Source organism: Nerophis ophidion, linkage group LG08 (assembly GCF_033978795.1).
Source record: "Nerophis ophidion isolate RoL-2023_Sa linkage group LG08, RoL_Noph_v1.0, whole genome shotgun sequence".
Taxonomy (NCBI): domain Eukaryota; kingdom Metazoa; phylum Chordata; class Actinopteri; order Syngnathiformes; family Syngnathidae; genus Nerophis; species Nerophis ophidion.
The window spans coordinates 27,816,759-27,837,003 of NC_084618.1; the positions used below are offsets into that span (position 1 = coordinate 27,816,759).

General features: G+C 45.0%; 1 protein-coding gene across 5 annotated transcripts in view; it reads right to left on the bottom strand.

Annotated features, from left to right (window-relative positions):
* LOC133557603 (netrin receptor UNC5D-like) overlaps positions 1-20,245 on the bottom strand; it is a 586,800-nt gene that overhangs the window by 121,770 nt on the left and 444,785 nt on the right. For 4 of the 5 annotated variants that reach the window (XM_061908184.1, XM_061908185.1, XM_061908187.1 and 1 more), the window contains 2 exons: positions 7,505-7,648; positions 7,325-7,428 (listed from right to left, as the gene is read on the bottom strand). In XM_061908184.1, coding sequence (XP_061764168.1) covers positions 7,325-7,428; positions 7,505-7,648 — 248 coding nt within the window. Of the gene's footprint in view, positions 1-7,324; positions 7,429-7,504; positions 7,649-8,593; positions 8,885-20,245 lie in introns of those variants that run through there. The other variant, XM_061908186.1, reaches the window with a different exon arrangement.

The following is a 20,245-nucleotide window of genomic DNA, read 5'->3' on the forward strand; positions in this document are numbered from 1 at the left end:
TGAAAATATTGCACACAGTGTGTTGTCAAGCTTAAAAGATGGGATGCAAGTGTAAGCCACTGTGACACACCATCCATCCATCCATCCATCATCTTCCGCTTATCCGAGGTCGGGTCGCGGGGGCAGCAGCCTAAGCAGGGAAGCCCAGACTTCCCTCTCTCCAGCCACTTCGTCTAGCTCTTCCCGGGGGATCCCGAGGCGTTCCCAGGCCAGCCGGGAGACATAGTCTTCCCAACGTGTCCTGGGTCTTCCCCGTGGCCTCCTACCAGCTGGACGTGCCCTAAACACCTCCCTAGGGAGGCGTTCGGGTGGCATCCTGACCAGATGCCCGAACCACCTCATCTGGCTCCTCTCGATGTGGAGGAGCAGCGGCTTTACGTTGAGCTCCTCCCGGATGGCAGAGCTTCTCACCCTATCTCTAAGGGAGAGACCCGCCACCCGGCGGAGGAAACTCATTTCGGCCGCTTGTACCCGTGATCTTATCCTTTCGGTCATGACCCAGAGCTCATGACCATAGGTGAGGATGGGAACGTAGATCGACCGGTAAATTGAGAGCTTTGCCTTCTGGCTCAGCTCCTTCTTCACCACAACGGATCGATACAACGTCCGCATTACTGTAGACGCCGCACCGATCCGCCTGTCGATCTCACAATCCACTCTTCCCCCACTCGTGAACAAGACTCCTAGGTACTTGAACTCCTCCACTTGGGGAAGGGTCTCCTCCCCAACCCGGAGATGGCACTACACCCTTTTCCGGGCGAGAACCATGGACTCGGACTTGGAGGTGCTGATTCTCATTCCGGTCGCTTCACACTCGGCTGCGAACCGATCCAGTGAGAGCTGAAGATCCCGGGCAGATGAAGCCATCAGGACTACATCATCTGCAAAAAGCAGAGATCTAATCCCGTGGCAACCAAACCGGATCCCCTCAACGCCTTGGCTGCGCCTAGAAATTCTGTCCATAAAAGTTATGAACAGAATCGGTGACAAAGGACAGCCTTGGCGGAGTCCAACCCTCACTGGAAACGTGTCCGACTTACTGCCAGCAATGCGGACCAAGCTCTGGCACTGATCATACAGGGAGCGGACTGCCACAATAAGACAGTTCGGTACCCCATACTCTCTGAGCACTCCCCACAGGACTTCCCGAGGGACACGGTCGAATGCCTTCTCCAAGTCCACAAAGCACATGTAGACTGGTTGGGCAAGCTCCCATGCACCCTCAAGAACCCTCCCGAGAGTATAGAGCTGGTCCACGGTTTCACGACCAGAACAAAAATCACACTGTTCCTCCTGAATCCGAGGTTCGACTATCCGGCGTAGCCTCCTCTCCAGTACACCTGAATAAACCTTACCGGGAAGGCTGAGGAGTGTGATCCCACGATAGTTGGAACACACCCTCCGGTCCCCCTTCTTAAAGAGAGGGACCACCACCCCGGTCTGCCAATCCAGAGGTACCGCCCCCGATGTCCACGCGATGCTGCAGAGTCTTGTCAACCAAGACAGCCCCACAGCATCCAGAGCCTTAAGGAACTCCGGGCGGACCTCATCCACCCCCGGGGCCTTGCCGCCGAGGAGCTTTTTAACTACCTCAGCGACCTCAGCCCCAGAAATAGGAGAGTCCACCACAGATTCCCCAGGCACCGCTTCCTCAAAGGAAGACGTGTTGGTGGGATTGAGGAGGTTTTCGAAGTATTCCCTCCACTGATCCACAACATCCGCAGTCGAAGTAAGCAGAACACCATCCGCACCATACACGGTGTTGATAGTGCACTGCTTCCCCTTCCTGAGGCGGCGTATGGTGGTCCAGAATCGCTTCGAAGCCGTCCGGAAGTCGTTTTCCATGGCTTCCCCGAACTCTTCCCATGTCCGAGTTTTTGCCTCGGCTACCGCTAAAGCTGCACACCGCTTGGCCCGTCGGTACCCGTCCACTGCCTCCGGAGTCCTATGAGCCAAAAGAACCCGATAGGACTCCTTCTTCAGCTTGACGGCATCCCTCACTGCTGGTGTCCACCAACGGGTTCTGGGATTACCGCCACGACAGGCACCAACAACCTTGCGGCCACAGCTCCAATCAGCCGCCTCGACAATAGAGGTTCGGAACATGGTCCATTCGGACTCAATGTCCCGCACCTCCCTCATGACATGTTCAAAGTTCTCCCGGAGGTGTGAATTGAAACTCTCTCTGACAGGAGACTCTGCCAGACGTTCCCAGCAGACCCTCACAATGCGTTTGGGCCTGCCAGGTCTGTCCGGCATCCTCCCCCACCATCGCAGCCAACTCACCACCAGGTGGTGATCGGTAGAAAGCTCCGCCCCTCTCTTCACCCGAGTGTCCAGAACAGGAGGCCGCAAATCCGATGACACGACTACAAAGTCAATCATGGAACTGCGGCCTAGGGTGTCCTGGTGCCAAGTGCACATATGGACACCCTTATGTTTGAACATGGTGTTTGTTATGGACAATCCGTGACGAGCACGAAAGTCCAATAACAAAACACCACTCGGGTTTAGATCCGGGCGACCATTCTTCCCAATCACGCCTCTCCAGGTTTCACTGTCGTTGCCAACATGAGCGTTGAAGTCTCCCAGTAGGACAAGGGAATCACCCGGGGGAGCACTTTCCAGTACTCTCTCGAGTGTACCCAAAAAGGGTTGGTATTCTGAACTGCTGTTTGGTGCGTAAGCACAAACAACAGTCAGGACCCGTCCCCCCACCCGAAGGCGAAGGGAAGCTACCCTCTCGTCCACTGGGTTGAACTCAAACGTACAGGCTTTGAGCCGGGGGGCAACAAGAATTGCCACCCCAGCCCGTCGCCTCTCACTGCCGGCAACGCCAGAGTGGAAGAGGGTCCAGTCCCTCTCGAGAGAACTGGTTCCAGAGCCCTTCCTGTGCGTCGAAGTGAGTCCGACTATATCCAGCCGGAACTTCTCGACTTCGCGCACTAGCTCAGGCTCTTTACCCCCCAGTGAGGTGACGTTCCACGTCCCAAGAGCTAGCTTCTGTAGCCGAGGATCGGACCGCCAAGTGCCCTGCCTTCGGCTGCCGCCCAGCTCACATTGCACCCGACCTCTACGGCCCCTCCTATGAGTGGTGAGCCCATTGGAGGGATGTTGCCTCTTCGGGCTGTGCCCGGCCGGGCCCCATCGGGACAGGCCCGGCCACCAGGCGCTCGCCATCGTGCCCCAACTCCGGGCCTGGCTCCAGAGCGGGGCCCCGGTGACCCGCGTCCGGGCGAGGGAAATCTGAGTTCATTTTGTTGTAATTCCATAGAAGTCTTTGAGCTGCTCTTTGTCTGATCACTCACCTAGGACCTGTTTGTCTTGGGAGACCCTACCAGGGGGCATGAAAGCCCCCAGACAACATAGCTCCTAGGATCATGGGGACACGCAAACTCCTCTACCACGGTAAGGTAGCAGCTCAGAGAGGACACTATTGTTCTTTTTTGTTATTTTTATAAATGTCTAATGATAATGTCACTGCTATGCTGAAATTAAAACTAATATTGATACTGTTGTTGATAATATTTATTTTTGTTTCACTACTTTTGGTTGGTTCTGTGTCGTGTTTGTGTCTTCTCAACTGCTCTGTTTATTGCAGTTCTCAGTGTTGCTGGGTCAGGTTTGGTTTTGGAATTGGATTGAATTGTTATGGTATTGCTGTGTAGTGGTTTGTTGGATTGCTAAAAAAAATATATATATTTTTTAAAAATGAGAATCGATTGTTTCCCACACTGTCAGAGTTATTTGTTGACGAACCCCATGATGCAGAAAAGGAGGCAGGCATTGAATGGGAAAACATGATTTAATTTAAATAATAGAACAAGAACAAACAAAAAGCACGCACTTGGGCGGAATAACAAACTAAGGGAGCTAGCACTGGAAGCTAGAAAACATGGAAGTTAGTGGATAGCAAACAGAAAAACTGGAAATAACTAATGGCTAACAAGAACAGCTTACCGCTACGACGACCAGGACAAAATGTAGCATGACAGGTAATAACTGAAAAGAATCACAGACACGACAAGAGCAACATATGGCAACGACAAGTCCGAATAACAATACAATGATCCAGCAACTGACACAAGCCAAAGGAGGTACAAATAGGAGCCGGCTGATTGGCAACGGGTGTGGCCAGATGCCAATCAGCCGCAGCTGAAGGGGAACACAGCACTCAGGGAACAAGACAGGAAGCTGACAAAATAAGAGCACTAGACAGGAACTAAGGACAGGAAATACTAAACACACTGAGGAGGAACACAGCAATCAGGGAACAAGACAGGAAGCTGACAAATTAACAGGAACTAACAGACAGGACATACTCAACACAGGAAACAGACAAATGCAGAGGAAAAAACTAAAACATAGACAAACTGTCAGGGGCAAGCCTGACACACACCACTATTCCGTGCTTATGAAAATTTATTATTTCAACATTGGCGGTAACTTTTAAAAACTGAGAAGGGCTGAACAAAAATGGCACCGAAAAGGAAATCATATACTGCAGGTTACAAGCTTGAAATAATGAAAAAAGCAGCAGAAAAAAAGTTTGGAGTAAGCGAGAAACTTGTAAGGGACGGGCGAAAAGCGGAGGCTACTCTTACGGAAATGAAGAAAAATAAAAAAGCGAATCGCGGGCTAAAATCTTGGTGGCCACAGTTCGAGGAACAACTTCACAAATGGGGGCTGCCGGTAGAGGCTTCTCGAGCGTACAGTTGCGTCTCCACGCCCAGGTGGTTGCCAAGGAGATGAATATAAATGACTTTGCGGGCTGACCTTCTTGGCGTTACCGCTTCATGTAACCCAATCGCCTCTCTATCAGAGCAAGGACAACGATGTCCCAAAAACTGCCAGCAGACTTCCAATCCAAGGTGGACCGTTTCCGCGAGTTCATTGAAAAGCATGTAAGTGAGAACGACGTGACAGCGGATCATATTATCAACACTGACGAGGTCCCCCTCACGTTTGACACTCCCCTGGGTTGAAGTGTTGCAGAGCAAGGGCAAAAAAACGTCAATATCCTAACTACTGGTTATGAGAAATCACACTTGACAGGTGCTGGCATGTTGTGGAAGTGGTTCAAAATTGCCACCAACGGTCATCTTGTCTTGTTCTGTACAGACCCCGTTTCCATATAAGTTGGGAAATTGTGTTAGGTGTAAATATAAACGGAATACAATCATTTGCAAATCATTTTCAACCAATATTCAGTTGAATATGCTACAAAAACAACACATTTGATGTTCAAATTGATAAACATTTTTTTGTTGTTGCAAATAATCATTAACTTTACAATTTGATGCCAGCAACACGTGACCAAGAAGTTGGGAAAGGTGGCAATAAATACGGATAAAGTTGAGGAATGCTCATCAAACACTTATTTGGAACATCCCACAGGTGTGCAGGCTAATTGGGAACAGGTGGGTGCCATGATTGGGTATAAAAGCAGCTTCCATGAAATGCTAAGTAATTCACAAACAAGGATGGGGCGAGGGTCACCAATTTTTTAAGCAAATTGTCGAAGAGTCTTAGAACAACATTTCTCAATGAGCTATTGCAAGGAATTTTGGGATTTTACCATCTACGGTCCGTAAAATCATCAAAAGTTTTAGAGAATCTAGAGAAATCACTGCAGGTAAGCGGTGATATTACGGACCGTTACTCCCTAAGGTGGTACTGCATCAAAACCAGACATCAGTGTGTAAAGGATATCACCACATGGGCTCAGGAACACTTCATAAAACTACTGTCAGTAACTACAATTGGTTGTTACATCTGTAAGTGCAAGTTAAAACTCTGCTATGCAAAGCAAAACCCATTTATCAACAACACCAAGGAATGCCGCTGGTTTCGCTGGGCCAGAGCTCATCTAAGATGGACTGATGCAAAGTGGAAAAGTGTTCTGTGGTCTGACGAGTCCACATTTCAAGTTATATTTGGAAACTGTGAACAATGTGTCCTCCGGAACAAAGAGGAAAATAACCATCCGGATTGTTATAGACGCAAAGTTCAAAAGCCAGCATCTGTGATGGTATGGGGGTGTATTAGTGCCCAAGGCATGGGTAACTTACACATCTGTGAAGACACCATTAATGCTGAAAGGTCCATACAGGTTTTGGAGTAACATATGTTGTCATCCAAGCAACGTTATCATGGACGCCCCTGCTTATTTCAGCAAAACAATGCCAAGCCACGTGTTACAACAGCGTGGTTTCATAGTAAAAGAGTGCGAGTACTTTCCTGGTCCGCCTGCAGTCCAGACATGTCTCCCATCGAAAATGTGTGGCGCATTATGAAGCGCAAAATAAGACAGCGGAGACCCCGGACTGTTGAACGACTGAAGCTCTACATAAAACAAGAATGGGAAAGAATTCCACTTTCAAAGCTTCAACAATTAGTTTCCTCAGTTCCGAAACGTTTATTGAGTGCTGTTAAAAGAAAAGGTGATGTAACACAGTGGTGAACATGCCCTTTCCCAACTACTTTGGCACGTGTTGCAGCCATGAAATTCTAAGTTAATTATTATTTGCAAAAAAAAAATAAAGATTATGAGTTTGGACATCAAATATGTTGACTTTGTAGTGCATTCAACTGAATATGGCTTGAAAAGGATTTGCAAATCATTGTATTCTGTTTATATTTACATATAACACAAATTCCCAACTCATATAGAAACGGGGTTTGTATAATACAATATTAGTGTTTTTTTTAATAAAAAATATTCCAATAAAAATTGGAACATTTTAAATAAAATAAAAATGTTTTTATTAAAAGCAATAGATATTTATGAACATAAACAAAAGTACCGAAAATTGATGCCATTGAATGAATACTGCGAATTGGTTGTGTATGGTCTAAAAAACTTGTTTTTTAAATTTGATTCTTAAACAAAATAGATAAATACAACTATTTTTTAAAATAAAATTTAGAAAATAATGAATGAGCATTTTTTTTTTTTTCAGCATCCCTAATTGTTATTAAAGTAGCACAAATGTCAGCAAATTACATCGTAGAGACACTCGATACTGGCTTTCTTAACTACATCCAATATGTCGATACTCTTCAGCACTTCATTTTCATTACCGATCATCAATATTTTACTGATATCTACGGCACGGTCCAAAGGCGAAACATAGAAATATTTCCAGACGGCGAACATATTGAGAAATAACTCATTTCCTATATCAATATCTATCGATATTATTGGACATCCCTCATAATTAGATTGACAATACAATCTATGCTAATAAATATGCAGATTGGTGTATGTTGCCCCCTGCTGGCTTGGAGTTTACAGTCGAGGAGGTGTGACCGAGAAGCTGACCTGTGCCGGGGGTACGCCCTCTGGTGGTCGACAGTGCAACACGATCATGCCGCCGAGAGGCACCTCGGCGCCTTGAGGGTCCTGCTCAAAGTTTTTCCTCAGGTCTTTGCAGGACAAAGAAATACAAAGAGTGAGGGGATCTGACAGGCGGGGTGCGGGAATGCTTTGCGGGCGACTTACAGGCGATGCTCACTGAGGCCTTGCGGCTCTTGGAGGTTCCTAAGTGACTCCAGGCCACGCAGAGACACCAGTAGTCCTCTGGACCGTGGAAGTCCTCCACCTGCTGGCGGGACACGTTGATCATCACCTCGCGGATCTTCAGCCCTGACAAAGACAGGAGGTAAAAACTCACTTTTAGAAGGAAGACTCTGTTTTTAAGTTAAAAGATAAAGTACCGATGATTGTCACACACACACAAGGTGTGGTGGAATTTTTCCTCTGGTGTGCCGTATCTGCGGTAGAAAATGGGTTGATGGATGGGCGAAAAGGGACATATTAAAAGAAATTATATTTACAAAAAAATAAAAAAATAAAAATATATACATATATTAAGGGGGGAACGGTACACAAAAATTTTGGTTTGGTACGTACCTCGGTTTAGAGGTTACGGTTTGGTTCATTCTCGTTACAGTAAGAAAACAACAAAATAATGATTTTTTGGTTATTTATTTACCAAATTTGTAGACAATGGCATAACATTGACTTCCGGGGCGTGGCTAAGATGCACATGCAGTAGTTTGCCTCTGCAGTTACTCCGGTGAAAACTATAAGATTTAATCTTAATTCTGCTTTTTTTTTTTTTTTTAACTGACAACGTTGGTCAATTATATGCATGCATATCCCTCTGGGTAAATTCGACCCTATTAAGATATATATAACAACGATTATGCCCAAGACACGAAGAGGGAAGCAATCAGAGTCACCTGTGGCCGTAAACGAGCCTGAGGCTAGCGCTGAGATGGCGTCATCAACTCTGGAGAAGATGCTGGATAAGATACTCGAGTCTATAAACAAACGTTTTGACATGCTTGAGGAAAAGCTTGAGGCTCTTTCAAGCAAGCAGTCGGCACTGACCAACCGAGTGCAGGACATGGAGCAGCAAGGTTCTGAACACGAGCGCCGCATTGAAGCGCTCGAACAAAAATTGGTTCAAACGCAGAAGAGGAACGAACAATTGGTAGCTAAAATAGACGAATTGGAAGGGCGCTCAAGACGGAATAATATAAAAATAGTCGGGATACCAGAGCAAGAAGAAAAGGGAAGACTTACGGATTTCGTTGCGGACCTGATACCAAAGTTGTTTGGAGCGAGTAACTTCTCCAAGCCAGTGGTGGTGGACCGCGCGCACCGTGTCCCGCTCGCTCGCCATGGTAACGGCAAGGGACCCAGGAGCATCATCGCAAGAATACACTTCTACCAGGATAAGGAGCTACTTCTTCGACTGAGCCGCGGCCAGGAGCTGATCTACAACGGCCTGCGCGTGTTCCTGTTTCCAGACTACACTGCCGAAGTGACAGCGCAAAGACGGGCCTTTCGAGAGGCAATGAACATGCTGCGGGAGAAGGAAATCAAGTGTATGCTGCGTTTTCCAGCTCGCCTGCATGTAGAGTACAACGACCAGGTAAAGGTGTTTACCTCTCCTGCAGACACTAAGACCTTTATTATAAAACATTTGAGTGACTAATTATCAATAATGGCTCTACCACACAAGGCTTATGATAAGTATAAAAGCAGAAATACACTTTTTCACTGAGGTTTATTTCACCGGAGGTCGCAGGAAAAAAAAAAAAAAACACTTCACTGCCGAGCTACTAATTGCTTGGGGCAATGAACGCAGCTACGAGCATGTGCCCTGCGCCTGAAGATGGGGGTGGGGGACTCATGGACTGGGGAATCGTCCAAAACGACATCTTATGGACATCACCACAATGGAGATTTCACTCCAAAACATTGAACTACACACGATGGGAACCGAGGGAGGGGGGAACAATGGGGTGTGAGTGTTGTGTACGTGTGAATCTGAGCATGAATGTGGAGGAAAGAGATGTACAATCATATTTCAACTTACTAATTACTAAGGTTTTTTTTTCATGTAAGGACAAAAAAAAAAAACCTAAAACACCATAATGTCAACTTGTAAGAAAAAAATCTCACTAGTTTCATGGAATGTTAGGGGCTTAGCCAAAAATATTAAAGCAGGGAAGGTTTTTTCACATTTAAATTCATTAAAAGCAGATGTTGTATTCTTACAAGAAACACATCTCTGTAAAGACAACCAACACAAACTTAAAACAAGCTGGATATCTCAGGTTTATCACGCACCCTTTACTTCACAAGCTAGAGGTGTAGCTATTTTATTTCATAAAAATGTGCCTTTCATACTTACATCAAAAATAATTGACCCTAATGGGAGATTTATTTTATTGAATGGTCATATTACATCCTATCCAGTAACTTTTTTGAATATCTATGGACCAAACACTGATGACTCAAACTTTTATCATCGAGTCTTTGGTCTACTTCCTGATGATAGCTCCTCTCATATCTACATTGGTGGTGATTTTAACTGCCTTTTGGACCCCACTTTAGATAGATTGTCAACTAAATCTCATGTAATTGCTAACTCAACTAAAACTATTAATAATCTTATGAGATCAAGAAATATCATAGACATATGGAGAGTAAAACACCCTAAGAAAAGGGAGTATTCATTTTACTCTACTGTACACAATTCCTACACGAGAATTGATTACTTTTTAGTGGAAGGCTCTTCCCTCTCCAATGTCAGTAATCCTGAGTACCATAGTAGAATAATCTCAGATCACAGTCCTGTGAGTTTGCAGATTCAAATTGATCTCCTTAAAATCAAACAAAAATGGAGATTTAATCCACAACTATTATTATATGAAGATTTTAAAGAGTATATAAACAAGATTATCCAAGATTTTATTGAGGTGAATGATAACGGAGAGGTCTCAGACTCCACATTGTGGGAAGCTCTTAAAGCTACTGTGAGAGGATATATCATTTCATTTGAAATCTCAAAACAAAGAGAAACAAGAAAAAGGCAGAGAGAATTAGAAAAAGAAATTAAAGAAATGGAAAAAATTCATATAAATTCTCTTTTGCAGTCTGATTACAATAAGATGCTGAAACTGAAAAATGAATACAACTCTCTTCTTCATGGGGAAGTATCTAAACTCCTGCTGAAAAATAAACAAAAACATTTTGAAATATCCGATAAACCACAAAAACTTCTATCTAGACAGCTCAAAGGAGATCAAGCCAAAGCTGCTATTCACAAAATATGCTCAAAAACAGGTGAAACATGTACAGATTTAAAGGATATCAATAATGTCTTCAAAGACTTTTATTCAGAATTATATAAATCTAATTCAGCTATATCGGTTAATGATTTAAATGATTTTTTTACCTCATTAAACTTACCTCAACTGAGTCCAAATAATCAGAATTCTTTAGACAACACTATTTCAACTGAAGAACTGCAAAAAGCACTGAAATCTTTCTCCTTGAATAAAAGTCCTGGTCCAGATGGATTTGGTGCGGAGTTTTATCAAGCTTTCAGTGAAATACTATCCCCTATAATACTTAAAATGTTAAATGATTCTTTTGTGAACAACAAACTTCCAAGTTCTTTGTATGAAGCCCATATATGTGTAATACCAAAAAAGGGAAAAAATCCACTTGATCCAGCCAATTATAGACCTATCTCCCTGCTCAATTTAGACCATAAGATTCCAACTAAGGTACTCGCAACAAGGTTAAGCAACCACATAACAGAAATTATTCATCCAGATCAGGTCGGTTTCATCCCGGACAGACCTTCTTTTGGCAATGTACGGAGATTACTGAACGTATTGTACTCAGACTGCACAGGAAACAAAAAGGCTGCCGTCCTGACTCTGGATGCTCATAAAGCTTTTGATTCAATTGAGTGGGCTTATCTTTTTCATGTTCTCAAATTATTTGGATTGGGAGAAAATTTTATAAAATGGGTTAAAATAATTTATTCTGCACCAAAATCCATAACTAATAATGTAATATCGGATAGTTTTGAATTACATCGCGGTGTGAGACAGGGTGACTGCCTTTCGCCCTTACTCTTCAATTTGGCCCTCGAACCACTGGCTATTGGTTTAAGAATGAACTCTAATATTAAAGGATTTTCAGTGGGCTCATCAGAGAGTCTCATCTCCCTTTATGCAGATGATGTACTTGTTACACTCACTGAGCCAGAAGTTGCACTACCACTTCTTTTAGAATATGTAGACTCTTTTGGTAGAATATCTGGTTATAAAATAAACTGGTCCAAAAGTGAGCTTATGTTCCTAGGAGATAACGTTGAGATCAGTCAAAATCCAGTTAAAGTCGCAGAAAATTACATATCCTATCTTGGCTTAAAAATATCTAAAAATTATGAATCATTACTAAAGTTGAACTTTATTGAAGCCTTTGAGAAACTGAAAGTGTGTATTGAGTATTGGAAGACCCTACCTCTCTCTATGTTAGGCAAGGTGAATGCTATTAAAATGATCACTCTGCCCAAATTTATTTATCTTTTTCAAAATTTACCAATTGTAATTCCTGTAGATTTTTTCAAAAAACTTGAATCTTTAGTTCTAGATTTTGTGTGGGGATGTAAAAAACGCAGAATATCCAAAAAGCACTTATTTAGATCTACAGAGGAAGGGGGACTGGGTCTTCCAATGTTCAAAAATTATTATTGGGCATCAAATCTGAACGCATTGACCTATTGGAAGATGGGGTCCCCAAATAATGAATCTCTTAATTCTGCTCCCTTATGGCTGAAATTGGAACTGCAGTCATTAGTGAAACCTTATACATCATTGCTATCGTTACTTTTTACTAAACCAGTCTCTTCAATTAAATCAATAAGTCATAGTGTTGTAGTACGAAATTCTATCAAAATTCTTTCTCAAATTAAAAAACAATTGAATATTTCCAATGTAACTATGTATTCACCAATATATCACAATCATGCATTTATTCCATCGATAACAGATAAAACATTTTTTGACTGGTACTCAAATGGAATTAAATGCATAAAAGACATTTATGTCGAGGACAGTCTTGTGTCATTTGAGCAATTGCGAATCAAATTCAATTTGTCCCAATTCAGTTGGTTTTGCTATTTGCAGGTAAAAACATTTATTAAAGAAACATTTCAAAGTCTCAGTTGGTAAATGAAAAACATCCTCTTTTAGAACTATTAAATTTACCACCCACAAGTAAAAAGTCTATCGCTAAATTTGTCAGCTGCTTCATTATGTCTATGACATCAGCAGACAGTGTTAAAAGAGCATGGGAACAGGAACTAAGAACAACAATACCCAATCAGCAATGGGAACAGACACTCTCTCAAATTCACAAGTGCTCAATTAACTGCAGACATACGCTCATACAGTTTAAAGTGATTCATCGTTTTTACTATTCTAAAGTTTTATTACACAAATTTTATCCGGATACATCTCCACTTTGTGATAAATGTAAATCTGCTGAAGGATCATTGTCTCACTCGTTTTGGGGATGTCCAATTATTCAGTCATTTTGGTCCAGCATTTTCTTTTTTTACTCGGGGGTATATCAGAGAAAAATTGTCCCTGATAGGGATATGATCTTATTTGGGTGGTCTTCAGAAACACAAAAGCTTCCAAAACATATTAGAACTGTGTTGCTGCTTGGGACGGTTTTGGCCAAAAGACTCATTCTCAGAGACTGGAATACTCTATCTGCACCCAACTTCAGGAACTGGTTAAATGAACTTGTGAATGTAATGACTCTTGAAAAAATAAGATTTATAAACTCTACAAATATGAATAAATGGGAATTAACCTGGAAACCCTCCTCTCTGAGCTGCTACCTTACCGTGGTAGAGGAGTTTGCGTGTCCCAATGATCCTAGGAGCTATGTTGTCTGGGGGTTTTCATGCCCCCTGGTAGGGTCTCCCAAGACAAACAGGTCCTAGTTGAGTGATCAGACAAAGAGCAGCTCAAAGACTTCTATGGAATTACAACGAAATGAACCCAGATTTCCCTCGCCCGGACGTGGGTCACCGGGGCCCCGCTCTGGAGCCAGGCCCGGAGTTGGGGCACGATGGCGAGCGCCTGGTGGTCGGGCCTGTTCCCATGGGGCCCGGCCGGGCACAGCCCGAAGAGGCAACGTGGGTCATCCCTCCAATGGGCTCACCACTCATAGGAGGGGCCATAGAGGTCGGGTGCATTGTGAGCTGGGCGGCAGCCGAAGGCAGGGTACTTGGCGGTCCGATCCTCGGCTACAGAAGCTAGCTCTTGGGACGTGGAACGTCACCTCACTGGGGGGGAAGGAGCCTGAGCTAGTGCGCGAGGTAGAGAAGTTCCGGCTGGATATAGTCGGACTCACCTCGACGCACAGCAAGGGCTCTGGAACCAGTTCTCTCGAGAGGGACTGGACCCTCTTCCACTCTGGCGTTGCCGGCAGTGAGAGGCGACGGGCTGGGGTGGCAATTCTGGTTGCCCCCCGGCTCAAAGCCTGTACGTTTGAGTTCAACCCAGTGGACGAGAGGGTAGCTTCCCTTCGCCTTCGGGTGGGGGGACGGGTCCTGACTGTTGTTTGTGCTTACGCACCAAACAGCAGTTCAGAATACCCACCCTTTTTGGGTACACTCGAGGGAGTACTGGAAAGTGCTCCTCCGGGTGATTCCCTTGTCCTACTGGGAGACTTCAACGCTCATGTTGGCAACGACAGTGAAACCTGGAGAGGCGTGATTGGGAAGAATGGTCGCCCGGATCTAAACCCGAGTGGTGTTTTGCTATTGGACTTTTGTGCTCGTCACAGTTTGTCGATAACAAACACCATGTTCAAACATAAGGGTGTCCATATGTGCACTTGGCACCAGGACACCCTAGGCCGCAGTTCCATGATCGACTTTGTAGTTGTGTCATCGGATTTGCGGCCTTATGTTTTGGACACTCGGGTGAAGAGAGGGGCGGAGCTTTCTACCGATCACCACCTGGTGGTGAGTTGGCTGCGATGGTGGGGGAGGATGCCGGACAGACCTGGCAGGCCCAAGCGCATTGTGAGGGTCTGCTGGGAACGTCTGGCAGAGTCTCCTGTCAGAGAGAGTTTCAATTCACACCTCCGGGAGAACTTTGAACATGTCACGAGGGAGGTGCGGGACATTGAGTCCGAGTGGACCATGTTCCGAACCTCTATTGTCGAGGCGGCTGATTGGAGCTGTGGCCGCAAGGTTGTTGGTGCCTGTCGTGGCGGTAATCCCAGAACCCGTTGGTGGACACCAGCAGTGAGGGATGCCGTCAAGCTGAAGAAGGAGTCCTATCGGGTTCTTTTGGCTCATAGGACTCCGGAGGCAGTGGACGGGTACCGACGGGCCAAGCGGTGTGCAGCTTTAGCGGTCGCGGAGGCAAAAACTCGGACATGGGAAGAGTTCGGGGAAGCCATGGAAAACGACTTCCGGACGGCTTCGAAGCGATTCTGGACCACCATACGGCGCCTCAGGAAGGGGAAGCAGTGCACTATCAACACCGTGTATGGTGCGGATGGTGTTCTGCTGACTTCGACTGCGGATGTTGTGGATCGGTGGAGGGAATACTTCGAAGACCTCCTCAATCCCACCAACACGTCTTTCTTTGAGGAAGCGGTGCCTGGGGAATCTGTAGTGGACTCTCCTATTTCTGGGGCTGAGGTCGCTGAGGTAGTTAAAAAGCTCCTCGGCGGCAAGGCCCCGGGGGTGGATGAGATCCGCCCGGAGTTCCTTAAGGCTCTGGATGCTGTGGGGCTGTCTTGGTTGACAAGACTCTGCAGCATCGCGTGGACATCGGGGGCGGTACCTCTGGATTGGCAGACCGGGGTGGTGGTCCCTCTCTTTAAGAAGGGGGACCGGAGGGTGTGTTCCAACTATCGTGGGATCACACTCCTCAGCCTTCCCGGTAAGGTTTATTCAGGTGTACTGGAGAGGAGGCTTCGCCGGATAGTCGAACCTCGGATTCAGGAGGAACAGTGTGGTTTTCGTCCTGGTCGTGGAACTGTGGACCAGCTCTATACTCTCGGCAGGGTTCTTGAAGGTGCATGGGAGTTTGCTCAACCAGTCTACATGTGCTTTGTGGACTTGGAGAAGGCATTCGACCGTGTCCCTCGGGAAGTCCTGTGGGGAGTGCTCAGAGAGTATGGGGTATCGGAATGTCTTATTGTGGCAGTCCGCTCCCTGTATGATCAGTGTCAGAGCTTGGTCCGCATTGCTGGCAGTAAGTCGGACACGTTTCCAGTGAAGGTTGGACTCCGCCAAGGCTGTCCTTTGTCACCGATTCTGTTCATAACTTTTATGGACAGAATTTCTAGGCGCAGTCAAGGCGTTGAGGGGTTCCGGTTTGGTGGCCACGGGATTAGGTCTCTGCTTTTTGCAGATGATGTAGTCCTGATGGCTTCATCTGGCCGGGATCTTCAGCTCTCACTGGATCGGTTCGCAGCCGAGTGTGAAGCGACCGGAATGAGAATCAGCACCTCCAAGTCCGAGTCCATGGTTCTCGCCCGGAAAAGGGTGGAGTGCCATCTCCGGGTTGGGGAGGAGACCCTGCCCCAAGTGGAGGAGTTCAAGTACCTAGGAGTCTTGTTCACGAGTGGGGGAAGAGTGGATCGTGAGATCGACAGGCGGATCGGTGCGGCGTCTTCAGTAATGCGGACGTTGTATCGATCCGTTGTGGTGAAGAAGGAGCTGAGCCGGAAGGCAAAGCTCTCAATTTACCGGTCGATCTACGTTCCCATCCTCACCTATGGTCATGAGCTTTGGGTCATGACCGAAAGGATAAGATCACGGGTACAAGCGGCCGAAATGAGTTTCCTCCGCCGGGTGGCGGGTCTCTCCCTTAGAGATAGGGTGAGAAGCTCTGCCATCCGGGAGGAGCTCAACGTAAAGCCGCTGCTCCTCCACATCGAGAGGAGCCAGATGAGGTCGTTCGGGCATCTGGTCAGGATGCCACCCGAACGCCTCCCTAGGGATGTGTTCAGGGCACGTCCAGCTGGTAGGAGGCCACGGGGAAGACCCAGGACACGTTGGAAAGACTATGTCTCCCGGCTGGCCTGGGAACGCCTCGGGATCCCCCGGGAAGAGCTAGACGAAGTGGCTGGAGATAGGGAAGTCTGGGCTTCCCTGCTTAGGCTGCTGCCCCCGCGACCCGACCTCGGATAAGCGGAAGATGATGGATGGATGGATGGATAACCTGGAAACCTTTACTGACATATATTGAAGCATAACTTATAGACATTTAAAGGAAAACTAAACTGCCATTTTTTTGTAGTTGTATTCCTTTTTTATTTTTAATTTTTATTGTTATTATCTTTTGTACTGATTCAACACTACATTTGTTTTTCTTGTGTCACTTCTGATATGGTTTTGTCATGGTTTACTTGCTTTTTTGTTCAGTTTTTTTTTTTTTTGTGATTATTGTTTTGTATTGATCAAGCCCTGTAACTTTTCCTTTTTTTTCCCTCTAAGTGTGTACGGTGGACAGGCCCTCGGGAGGTGATCTTGTGAACACTTCCTGAGGATCCTTGATGCCGAGGTATGTTCATCTATTTTGCTGTGATCTCGATAGCCTGCTGATCGTGAGCCGCAGCGGGATGGATGGATATATATGTATATATATATATATGTATGGATATATATATGTGTGTGTGTATGTATATATATATACAATATATGGGTATATTTTCTAATAATGTCTGTACTGTAAACCTTGAGTTGTTAAAGTTCATGTGCACCTCTCTCCTCAAGTGTGTATGTGTGTGTATGAGTGGATGTGACTGTTTGTCATTTTAACTGTAAAATCTAATAAAATATATTTGCACAAAAGACAATGGCATAACATACATATACACACACAGGGTCCATTGTCAAGGTTAATGTGGTCAACATATATAAAATAAAAGCTAAATAAGAGAAGGCTTAGAATGTTTTCCTAACAAAACCTTTCTACATATAAAGTGCTTTTTTTGATTGATTGATTTAGACTTTTATTAGTAGATTGCACTGTTCCGTACAATTGACCACTGAATGAAAACACCCCAATAAGTTTTTCAACTTTTTTAAGTCTGGGTCCACGTTCATCAACACCCCCCCAGCCTGGCTAACCTGGCAGTAAGAGGATATATGGGCTCATTGTTCTTCCACCATAGAAGTGGGTCAAAATCTAGTTTTTAATGCAATACAGCAACCCCCTGCCACCCGGAATGGGACGAGCGGTTGAAATGGATGGATGGATGGTCTTAAATCTGCTGCTATATTGCTTCAGCCCTGCCTGACTCACCGAGGAGAGGCTGCTTGAATGCGGTGGTGACGCTTCAAAGGAGTTAGCATGTTTGATGTGTTGGCAGAAGCGTACCCTACTGCTGCCGAACAATGTCGGTAAACCTCCGTCCTTCATTGATGTATCGCACCGTGCAGCCAAAGTGTTCCCAAACGGGAGATCTTAACGAGATCTTAAGGAGGGTCTTCCAGCTCTGGCTTTTGCATATTGTCCTAGCCCGGTTGCTGCTAGCCTGCAGTGTGTTGTGCCTCGCTCTGCTTTGTTTACACAACCTGCGGTGCGCTACCTAATATGTCCGTGTGGAAACTCGTTCGGTACACCCCCAAACCAAACCGAAACCCCCGTACCGAAATGGTTCAATACAAATACATGTATCGTTAGGGTGTGGGAAAAAAATCTATTCGAATACGGATTGCGATTCTCACGTTGCGCGATTCAGAATCAATTTCATTTTTTTTTTTTAAATTGATTAAAAAAAAAAAAAAAAAATATATATATATATATATATACATATATTTTTTTTATCCAACAACCCAATACACAGCAATACCATAACAATGCAATCAAATTCCAAAACCAAACCTGACCCAGCAACACTCAAAACTGCAATAAACAGAGCAATTGAAAGGAGACACAAACACGACACAGAACAAACCGAAAGAAGTGAAAAAAAAAATATTATCAACAACAGTATCAATATTAGTTATAATTTCAGCATAGCAGTGATTAAAAATATAATTAGACATTTTTATAAAAATAAAAAAAAAGAACAATAGTGTCACAGTGGCTTACACTTGCATCGCATCTCATAAGCTTGACAACACACTGTGTCCAATGTTTTCACAAAGATAAAATAAGTCATATTTTTGGTTCGTTTAATAGTTAAAACAAATTTACATTATTGCAATCAGTTGATAAAACATTGTCCTTTACAATTATAAAAGCTTTATTAAAAAAATCTACTACTCTGCTAACATGTCAGCAGACTGGGGTAGATCCTGCTGAAATCCTATGTAGTGAATGAATACAGAATTGTCTTGAATCGGAAAAATATGTTACGATCCGGGGATCGTTTATTGTTTTGTCGTTTATATGTCTTTGTTCATGTTTAGTTCTGGACTTGGCCAATTCCTTGCATTTGAGCACTTCCTCGTTTGTTTTAATCACCATGGCAACGTAATGTGCTCCTCCTCACGGGCTCCTGTCACACACCTGTTTCTGATTATTATTTGTGTATTTAAGCCCACCTGATTCCTCAGTTCCTCCTCGGCTCATTGTTTGCTTTTTGCAACACGTCACGTTTTGTATCCTGTGTCATAGATCATTTTGTGCTAAGTTCCGCCTTAGCTTCACGTGCGTTCGGCACGTCGTTTAGTGTTATTTCTGTTTCCTGCTAAGTTTTAGCATTAGCTTTCCGTGCGTTGGCACGCGCTTTGTTCTTCCCTTTTTGCACCAGTGTGCTTTTGTTTTATTATATTAAAATGTATTCCTACCTGCAACCCTGCCTGATTGGTCGTTGTGCATCCACGAAGTGGCAACTGCGCGCAGCAAGTGCGCCGTACGCGTGACAAAATATCGTTTTTTAATCGCGTTGAATCGAAAAAAAAAATCGATATATAATCAAATCGCGACCCCAAGAATCGATATTGAATCGAATCGTGGGACACCCAAAGATTCGCAGCCCTAATGTGTGTATATATATATATATATATATATATATATATATATATATTTTTTTTCTTCAGTCTGAACTACCCGCGGCCCAGATTTTGGACGCTGGCGTGCCGTATCTGCCGAGGAGACCCAGTAACAAGCGGTAGAAAATGGATTGATGGATGGGTGAAAAAGGACAGATTAAAAAAATAATAATTAAGACTGGGGCGTGCTGCTTCCACAGGGTGAGGACATGGATGGTTCGGACTCACTGTCTCATGGATTACCTTAACTTCTGCATGGACGTGACCTGCCCTACTAAGACTGTTTGGTGCTACCCTGATAAAAATCCCTGGGTAACACAAGAGGGAGGTGGCAGTACATCTAAGAAGGACAGCTCCTGACTGGAGAAACTGATCAGGCAGGCCGGTACTACGATCGGAATAAAAGTGGACTCACAGAGAAGAGGACTGTGGAAAAACTAATGAGCATCCTGGACGATGCCAGTCACCCTCTGCATACCGTCACCAGTAGCCAGAGGAGCCTGTTCAGCGCTCCACTGCTTCATCCAAAGTGCAAGACTAATAGACTAAAAAACTCCTTTGTCCCACACGGGGGACAAAGGAGGGTACGAGGATGACAGGGGATGCAAAACAATAACAGTCCAATTCTTTTTCATAACATGGTCACTACTGCCTAGTTTCTCTTGTTATATTCTTATTTTACTGTTATATTTTGGGGCGGCATGGCGTAGAGGGTGTAAGCGGCTGTGCCAGAAAACTGAGGGTTGCAGGTTCACTCCCCGCCTCTTGACATCCAAATCGCTGCCGTTGTGTCCTCGGGCAGGACACTTCACCCTTGCACCCCGGTGCCCCTCACACTGGTGAATGAATTATGAATGGATGATAGGTGGTGGTCGGAGGGGCCG